The sequence below is a fragment of the Parasteatoda tepidariorum genome, chromosome 9 (genome assembly GCF_982258835.1).
Source record: "Parasteatoda tepidariorum strain Cologne lab strain chromosome 9, Ptep-v5.0, whole genome shotgun sequence".
NCBI classification, from domain to species: Eukaryota; Metazoa; Arthropoda; class Arachnida; order Araneae; family Theridiidae; genus Parasteatoda; species Parasteatoda tepidariorum.
Window position 1 is genome coordinate 40307844 of NC_141763.1, and position 10394 is coordinate 40318237.

The 10394-nt window shown below is 33.5% G+C and overlaps 1 protein-coding gene across 1 annotated transcript; it reads left to right on the forward strand.

The window, feature by feature from the left end:
- Positions 1-4234: 4234 nt before the first annotated feature.
- LOC147803984 (uncharacterized) lies at positions 4235-4939 on the forward strand. The gene has a single exon (XM_087151363.1). It carries the CDS (start codon positions 4235-4237, stop codon positions 4937-4939), a length of 705 nt encoding a protein of 234 aa, XP_087007489.1.
- Positions 4940-10394: the final 5455 nt, after the last annotated feature.

Consider the following 10394-nt stretch of genomic DNA (forward strand, 5'->3'; position numbering starts at 1 on the left):
ATCTTGGGGCAAGATTTGACTCCGTATCACTCAATGCATCTGGTTTCACCTTAAAGTAAATGTCTGCACATTTCTGTATTTTAATACAGATTGGTACAATTCCAGCTAGAACAGAAGAAGGGGTCATACGTGATCGTACGAAATTCTTTAATAATTCGTAGGGCTATAAGTCTCTGGATCGTTCTTAGCTTGCGTCTGTTATAATTGTAGCGGATGCCATCAAACCATACTGGTGCAGCATAAGTTAGCTGAGGCAAGACTGCTCCATCATAAATAATTTTCAAGGCCTTTGAACCCATACCCTCGTTCACCTTTGCCAATCTGGCGAGGGTATTGAGAGTGTAGCTAACTTTTTTTAAACATATTTGTAATGTGTGCATTCCCCTCTTTAATATGTGTAAATGACTACTATAATGTTGCATAGATTTTGTTCCCCTTCGACTGCCCTCTTCTGTGAACAAGGACATAGCAAAGCCAACATCGATCACAACATAGGACCCTTCAGATGTTGCATCCTCTTTAATGGGTGTAAATGACTACTATAATGTTGCATAGATTTTGTTCCCCTTCGACTGCCCTCTTCTGTGAACTAGGACATAGTAAAAGATTATTTGAAATACTTTCGAGCTGACTGCTTTGCTATGTACAACTTATGGGAAAACATAAGGGGTCTACAACAATACTGATGTTCCTAAGTTTAACGTTGCTGTTAGCAGATGCAAGCGTAGCTTTGTGCTTCTGCTCGAATTTGCTTTTCAAAATTCTTTCCATAATTTTAGACGTCATATTTCCCCCTATCTGCTCGGGCAAAAACAATTTACATCAGCATCTCTCACCATTCACGAATTTATCACATCAATGTCAGAGATTGGTTTGTGTTCAGTAAGCCACTGAGAGAGTTTTACTCCATCTCTATCACGGTAAGTAAAATGGATGTAAATGGAGTAAAATGCATGCTGAGTTGTAAACTCACTAAATCAGATTATGATCGATCATTTTTTTTCCTTATGACATTTTAAGTCATACAATTAATTTATTTTACTAAAACAAATCTAAAACACAAATTAATGGAATCGTCATTGAATATAATGCATTAAGAGTTTTTTTTAAAATTTGTTTATTAGATTGACTACCTCTTGTGTATTCGCAAAAATATAAGTTGAGTGATTTTTTTCTCCATCTTTTCTTTTAGTGCTGTGTCAGAACTTTGTTCCGACATAGGTATTGTTTTATCTATTATAACTTCATAACTATTTGTTTTAGGTTCCTGAAATTTTCAAAGCAGCTATAGGGAGCAATTTTAACCATCGATTCTAAAAGTCGTTTTAAAATTTACTCGTTGGTTTAGCATTAGCCATTGTTATGTATTTTTAACTGTGAACGATTCTTTTTTTCCCCAAAAATTTTAAAGATAATACCAGTAATGTTCGCTAGCTTACTGCTCTTTTTAATAAAAAAAAGGGGGAATTGTACATGGTTGAAGTAATTGTTTTAATGATTATGCCTGTTTAATTATTTTTTTACAAGCTCTTTGGCTTGCAAAAACTACGTTATTAAATTAACATTTATCATTTATTTCAGAAATTAAGTTAATGAAATTTCTTTAAAGTATTTTTTTTATTTTTTATCAAATGATTATTTGCAATTTCAGCAATTATTGTATTCTACATCCGACAAATTATCCTGAATTTCTTTCATAAGCTTTTTTAATATATATATCGCTCATGGGCTGCAATAGTGGCACAACTCAAAAAGCACAAGTTTTGGACTAAGAACAGGTGTAAATATGAAAATGCACATTCTCTTTTCAGCAGCATAATTGCACAACTCATAATTCAACTTGAACTTGAAGGTAATCGTCGTTTAAGCAAACGAAAGCATTTTTTATGTATTTTAATTAGCAATGAAAACTTTAAACCCACTTATCTCAAAACATAATTTTTTGAGCAGCCCATGGGCGATATATATATATATATATATATATATATATATATATATATATATATATATATATATATATATATATATATATATCAGGGATGCAGACCGAGCTACTTCAAAGTATACTAATACGAAATAACCAATACGTTAAGCCATAACAAATAAATTTAATAACTTTGGAAAAAAACATAAACTTATTGTAGATTTAAAATTTGTCACATTGACATTTTATGATAATAGTAAATAAAGTCTTTTTGTTTGCCACACAGGCATTTTCACTTTCGTTCTGACACAGTGATTCACAAGCAATGCCTGAGTCTCTCCTCTCACATAGAGACAGTGCCATCTAGGAGTAGAAGTAGGCTCTCTAACTCCCTTACATTCTCAGGCATCCGACGGGTTTCGTCCACGAAACTTAAGAGAATAACTAAGAAATTTGAAAAGATGAAGAAAAAAAACTAAGCAGTATACAAAACATTAAAAAATTTTTGAAGGAAAAAACAAAGCTGCATCGTTCCATCAGTAAATATGCACTAATTTGTCCGTGACTTCATATAGTCTACAGCAGTGGTTGTTAAGTCAGAACCTTCATGTTGCCCAACTTTTTCTACTTCGTATCGGTCATTGGATTTCACTTTAACAATCTTGTAACGACCATGAAACTTTGGACGCAACTTTAAACCAGTTCGAAATTGTGTTCTTTGAATCGCCACTAAGTCATCTTTTCTGTACTTGTGGGGTTGTTTGTACTTTCTGTTGTGGGTGGGTTTATTCTGCTCTTGAATTTCCATAATTCGTTGCTGTGCATCCCTTCTAAGATCTTTTCGTTGTTTCATGATTGATTGATTGAATGTAGGGTTTAATGGCACAAAGTCCAAGGAAGGACATGCTGCGCCAAACAAACGGTTTTAAAATGAGGTAAATGTATAATACAAATTTTCTTCATTTAAAGTCACACGGGATTTATAAAACTAGGTACAACGTGACAGAGGTATTCAAAAGTGAGTAAAAGTAGATAAAAAGGATAAAACAGTTATATACAGTATAAAAGACCAATCGCGCGTAGAAACGCAAAAATGTTAGGATGATGAGAGTTAAAATTGAACTACCAAAAAAGGTTAGACGATGACGGTTAAAACATGGGCAGATGATTAAAATATGATGAATAGTTAGTAAAACTTTACAGGTGTTGCATTGGGGTGGAGGTTCCCCAAATAACAAATGTAAGTGTGTCAGCCGAGTGTGGCCGATTCGGAGACGATTTAATTTTACATCTGCATGCCGCAGACTCAATACAGGATAAGGGTTAAAATCTGTTTTTATTGAGTGCAACTTGTTATAAATTTTTAGATCCCATTGTTGTTGCCAAACAGATGGGATGAACTGTCGAATATAAGTTTTTTCGTTGTTTCATAAAGTAGTTTTCATATTCGTCTGTTAAAATTTTTTTAATCCTTAAATCTTCTTTGTTTTTCATGGGTATTCCTATCATTAGTTGAAATGGCGTTTTGTTTGTACTGGTGGAAATTGTACTATTTATAAATCGTTGCACATCGTTTACGTGTTTATACCAGTCCATTGGATTATCGATGGATAACTTTGTGAAAATAGGAATGAGAGTTTCGTGCAATCTCTCGACTTGACCATTTCCACGAGGTACTCCCGCAGTAATAAAAATATGTTGAATATCTTTCTCTTGACAATAGTCCTTAAATTCTTTGGACGCATATGCATCACCACGGTCTGATATAATTCTGGTGGGATTACCAAAAGTTGTCTGTTGTAACCGCTTCTCTAAAGCAGCTTGAGCACTTACATTTTTGACGGGATAAAGCCATACAAATTTTGAAAAACCATCAATCGCAAAAAAAATATGCTGATATTTCTTTTTTGTTGAAGGCGATGAACCTATAAAGTCAATGTGGTATGTACTTAAAGGTACATCTTCCTTAGGAATCGGGTGTAAGAAACCTTTCTTTCCACGCTTTCGGTTGCATAGAATACAGTGAACACAATTCGCTAGGAGTATTTTCGCTTTTGGACCAGGAATATAATAGTTTTGTTTAATAGCTTCTTCAGTTTTAGTGAGTGCGTAATGTCCCTTACTATGTACTTCTTTAATGATATCATTTTGCATCGCTTCTGGTAATACTAAAAGATTCCTACCATTATCGTATTGATAAAGCAATATTGTCAACATATTCCGGTTTTCACAGATGGCTCAAAATGTCCTGGCTATGTAGGCTGTGGTATTGTTATTGCTGACGACACCTACAGTTATAAAATACCAACGATGTGTTCCGTATTCACCGCTGAGGCAGTTGCAATTCTGTTGGCATTAAGGCTTATTTCAGCTAGTTTGAATCGAAAATACTGCGTTTACTCAGATAGTATGAGCGTGTTGCGTCAACTCAACCATTTTGACAATGAAACTCATCCCATTTTGTGTTTTATACAGCATTTGCTATTTAATCTTCATAAAAATGGTTTCGATATTTTATTTTGCTGGGTTCCAAGTCACGTTGGAATCCCATGCAATGATTTAGCCGACACAGCAGCGCGATCTGCTACTACTACTTTAAATTTATCTATACCATTCTCAGATGTAAAAATACATATTAAAAAGTATATAAAATCTTTATGGCAGCAGCAGTGGGATAACCAAGTGAATAATAAGTTGCACGCTCATAAGTCAAATTTGGAACCCTTCCCTGTGTTGCGACTACGTAGTGCAGATGTTAAGCTTACCCGTCTGCGAAACGGACGCACCAGACTGACCCATCTACATTTGTTGTTTGGTGAACCACCTCCTCAATGCAACACTTGTGATGTTTTACTTTCGATTCACCATATTTTAATCACTTGCCCGTATTTTAACAGGCATCGTCTTGCCTTTTTTGGCAGTTCTATTTTATCTATGGGAGATTTGTTAGGTGACTCTCATCATCCGAACATTTTTGCATTTCTACATGCTATTGGCATTTTAAATTGTATATAAGTTTATTCTGTTCATGAATTTATTCATTTTTAGAAGGATATTCTTTCTTTTATACTATTTTACTGTGTTTTAACTTTGACGTGATTTTATTCCAATATTACCGTTGATTGTTTGTATATGATTTTATCAATTTTTAATTATATTTAGGAAAATAAGTATGCACTTCAATTTTGACATGTATAAACATATTGTTTGGCGCAGCATGTCCACATTTGGATTTTGTGCCATTAAACTCTACATTCAATCAATCAATCGTATTGATAAAGAATATCATTTTTAATAAAGTGTATATTATCATTTCCATTGGCAATTAATGTTTTAATAGTGTTCACTTGCTCATCCTCTTTTGGGGCAGCTGCTATTTTCATGGTTACCTCATCATGTTGAATTCTAAGAGCAAAATTTCTGCTTAAGGCATCAACATGCTTCATTTGTGTAGCAGGCCGATGTATCATATCGAAGTGAAATTCCTCAAGATGCAACGCTCACCGCGCAATTTTAGGGATAATTTCTTTTTTATTCATTGTGCTTTGAAGAGCAGCGCAATCGGTTATAATTTTAAACTTCACACCTAATAAATAGTTTCGAAATTTTTTTAGCGCTTCAACTATGGCAAGAGTTTCTAATTCATAGCTACTATATTTCTCTTGTTGTTGGGACGTTTTTTTACTAAAATAATGGATTGGATAAAATTTACCATTATCTGCTTTTTTAAGAAGAACTGCTCCGAAACCAAAACTACTAGCATCTGTATAAAGTTCTAATTCAGAGTTGTGCTTATATAAATGAAGGACTGGGTCATTCGTTAAGGCTATCTTGAGCTTTTGAAAAGATTTATGTTCATTATCGAATCTAAAATCAGCATTATTTCTAAGCAAATCACCGAGAGGTTGGGCTATTATACAGTAATTTGGAATAAATTTACGGAAATATCCTGTTAATCTAAGGAAACTCATTAATTGTTTATGTGTTTTAGGTTGCGGGAAATTTTTAACTGCTAATGTTTTCGAAGGGGAAGGACTAATAATTCCATTTTCAGTTATATACCCTAGACATTCTTTCGACCGCTTCAAAAAAAAAGACATTTCTTAAAATTTAATTCTAATCCGTACTCAGAAGCCATTTGTAAAACACGTTGTAACTTAGTGAAACCTTCTATTTCATCTTTAGCAGGAATAAAAATATCATCTAGGTCAGGGGTGAGCAACCTTTTTAATTAACGGGCCAATAAAAATTTTAAAATTTTTTGGTGGGCCGCATATAAGGTAACACTTATTAATAATTTACAAAACTTTATTTGTACTAAACATTAGAATAAAAAAATATAAAATTGAAAAAAAAAGTAACGATTTCATATACAAACAAGAAAAGAACAATAAAACGAATTTACTTAAAATTTTTAATGAGAAATATGGCACTGTTTTTTCGATACAAGCTGATCAATATCAGCCGGAATTGATGAGGTAGCTACAAGTGCGCAGCTTTCTCATCGTGCATCACTCAGTCTTGATCGGTGGTCATTTTTGATTAATTTCATGGTTGAAAATAATTGTTCTCAAACATACGTACTTCCGAACAGAGACATCATTTGCTTTGCATTTTTCGTCAAAAGCGAAAATTTCTGAGGGCTCACATACGATTTATAAAAATTTTCGATGAAATACATTTTTTAAATCGGTATTATTCTGCATGTCAGTCACTTCCATTTGAAAGTCTTCTGGAACTGTATCCACATAGATATTAAATGGCGAGGAAAACATTTTCATGGTAACCGCTGTCTTCTCAGCTTTGAACATTTGGAATCGTAATTGAAATTTGTTGATTAAAATGTCTATATATTGTGCGTATTTTTGAGAAGTAGTAACGTTTTCTTTTTCAAAATGAGACACATTATTCTGCAAAAAATGTTGTTTCCACAATTTTAATTTTCGCTCAAAGTCCTGAATTTTATCATACAAATTGTGAATAAACTGTCCTTTGCTTTGAAGTTCCACATTAAGACCATTGAGATGCTAAGTCATGTCGATAAGAAACCAAAAATCGAACATCCATTCTTTATTACCAAAATGAGGAAAGGCATATCCTTTCATATCCACGAACAATTGTATATCGCTTTTTAAGTTGTATACTCTTTTTAGCATTGCACCTCTACTAAGCCAACGTACGTCGGTTTTAAAAAACACGTCGCCATATTCAGTTTCTAAATCTTTCAGGAATTCTTTAAATTCACGGTGATTTAACGCGCACGACTTTATAAAATTGATTAATTTAGTTATTGGTACTGGGACATTTGGCAAACTCAATCTTTTCGAAACACAAATTTTCCTGGTGAATTATGCAGTGGTTAACGAATATTTCCCTTCCCGTGACCTTCTTAATGTCTTGAAATAACCTTCCCGATACTCTTACCTTCATGCTTGACGTTGCACGTGATCCATCTGTCGATATACCAATAATCTTTTCTAATGAAATTGAAAATTTTTCAAACACAGCCTTTTGTTCATCGTGCAGGTCTTTGCCGGTTGTAGTCCCTTGCATTGGAATCAGTGAACACAATTCTTCGGGAATATTAAATTTGGTGTCAATACCACCTAAAAATATAGCAGGTTGTGCTGTATCGCTAATATCGCAACTCTCATCAAGTGCCAAAAAAAAAAAGAACAGTATTCGAATTTTGCAATGCGTTCACGAAGCGTTGTTACTATGTTCTCGGACAAGTCTTCAATTCTCCTTGCAATGGTGAAAACTAATGTTTGAAATAATATTTATTTTATCAGGAAATACTATTTCTGCAACAGCAGTCAAACATTCTTTAATCATCTCTCCATCCGCAAAGGGTTTCATTTTTTTTGCCAGTATTTGACTGACAACAAAACTAGCCTTTACTGCCGTATTTGGTAAAATAGCTTGATTTTTTTTAAAAATCGCCTGTTGGTTTCCCAAGTTTTTCTCCATTTTATTAAACTTATCTATCCGGAGTTGTCCTGTTAAGTTTTTATATTGTTGTTCATGTTTTGTATCGTAATGCCTTTTTATGTTATATTCTTTTAATGTCGACACAGTCTCTGAGCATATTAAGCATGTAGCTTTATCTTTGATGAAAGTGAAAAAATAATCAAATTTCCACTTTTCTCGGAAATGCCTGTGCTCAATCGCAACCTTTCGTTTTTTTGTTTGCTTTTCCGACATGCTATTATGGATTGCACTCACGCCTTTCAAGAGACACAAGAATTGCTAGTTAACAGCTTACCAGTTTGACTGATTGTGTGACAGAAGGGTCGAGTGCCTCGAATGAATCAATAAAATGCATTTATCACGGAACGCACATTTATTTATAATCAACAGGTTTACGCATTATAATTATACATTTCTAGCATTAATTGCAATATCAACGACTTATAACTTTCAGACATAACAACGTGTGTCATTCGCCAGGAATTGGCCGGTAGAGTGTTTTTATCTGATAGTGTTCACAGACAAGTGTTTCCGCTTCAGCCTCACTTTCTAACTGCGGCAAGCCAGTCTATAGGTGGCGCTACAACACAGAGATGGTTGCAAGTGCTGCCGCCACAGAAGCAAACACAAACAAGCACAGACGCGGCGCGTTCGTATTGCATGTTTGAACAAGTCGCCGACAAGTGAGTAACTCGTCACAAAAAAAATTTCGATTAAGTATGTACTACCATTTTATTATAAATAATTTTTTAGCAATACGATGGGTGAATGGCCCTAAAAAGGGCCTTTCAAATTTCCACGTTCAAACGCTCTTCGATGTACATATGTAATTATTTCGTTATTTGTATATATTCTCTAATTATTATTCAGTTTTAATTTCATCATATGCGTATTTATTGTTCAATGTAATCACTTTATTATGTGTATATATTTAACCCAGACTGCGCCCGTGTTGGCGCCAACTAATTCTAAACTGTTTATCTCATTTATATGCAGAACGCCTGCACGCCCCCTGACCCCCTTTCCTCCCTTATTGTTTTCTCACTATTCGATGAAAGTGTAGATAGCCCTGCGTGCTAGGAGCACTGAAAATTAAATTTTAAATCGGTAAATCGGATAAAATAAATTCAATTTTAGAAATGCTTGGCGGGCCGCATGCTGCTTATCCCTGATCTGGGTAAATCACTAAAGTTTTATCTCTAATTAAGATCTCGAAACACATGCACAATATACCTTTGAAAAACACCAGGGCTATTTGCTAAACCAAAGGGTACTTTTAGAAATTCGTATTGTCCGTTATGTGTAATAAATGAAGTGTATTTACGACTATTTTCAGCAGCTTTTCATCGCCATGATGAAAAGCTGCTTTCAAATCTAAACTGCTAAATACTGTAGCCTCACCTAACTGATCAATTACATCTTCTAAAAGGGGTAGGGGAAAACGATCTCGAACAATTTTTTTGTCCAATTTACGAAAATGTACACAAACACTTGTAGAATTATCGTTTTTTTTTTTTTTTTGCATAAAACTAAAGGTGCACATGTTGAGCTATCGGAATTTCATTTGTTAATATTATATTCCTCTTAATATTTGTTGTTTTAATTTGCAATGGCTTATAATTATTAATCAAAAGAGTTAAATCCTGCTTTAATTTCTTATTCAGTATATGCCATAATTCGTATTCATTATGATCAATGACATTTGAGATCTGAGTTAAGAAAGAAAAAGCTTCTAAATTATTTGAATATTTATTTGACTGAAAAATATCGGAAGAATAAAAACAATTTGAAAGAGAGGCGGTTTATGATTGTATTAACGTTAACTGTTTCGGGGATAGATGCATTTTTAACAAATAATTTACCTTTAGCAAAATTGATGTCTAAACAATTAAGCACATCCATACCGATTATAAAATCGAATTGCATTTTATCAATAACATAAATATTAGCATTACGCATAAAATTATCTATATCTATGTTTGTATTAAACCAACCAATGGGGAAATAGGCTCTTTGCTTATTCCAGATAAAATAATATTGGACAATTAGAGGGGGATAGGAGGAAATTTTTGATGTAATACATCACTACACATGGTTATTTCACTGCCTGTGTCTATAATTGCATTAATTTTACTGTTAAATATTACAATATTTTTATCAATACGAGTTAGTTGAATTATTTGTACGTTTCTTTCGGTACTTTCATGACTGGAATGACCTGATTTATTACAATTTCTACACTTTTTGATTGATTGATCACATTTTGCACTTATATGCCCATAATTGTAGCAGTTAAAGCATTTCATATGAGCCATATCTTTATTTTGATTCGGATAATTCAAACCAGAAGAAAAGGAAGAGATGGGTGTGTTTCGTTTTTGTTGAATCGGAAATGTTTTGGTTTTAAAGATTGAATTCTTATTAGAGGTGTCTACTTTTTTTCTTATTATTTGCGCGTTTTCGTATGTTTCTAGCTTATCAATCAGTACACTTAATTCAG

Bases quoted from the DNA above. Each gene is read 5' to 3' on its own strand.
- LOC147803984 (XM_087151363.1), top strand. From the start codon at position 4,235: ATGTGTTCCGTATTCACCGCTGAGGCAGTTGCAATTCTGTTGGCATTA.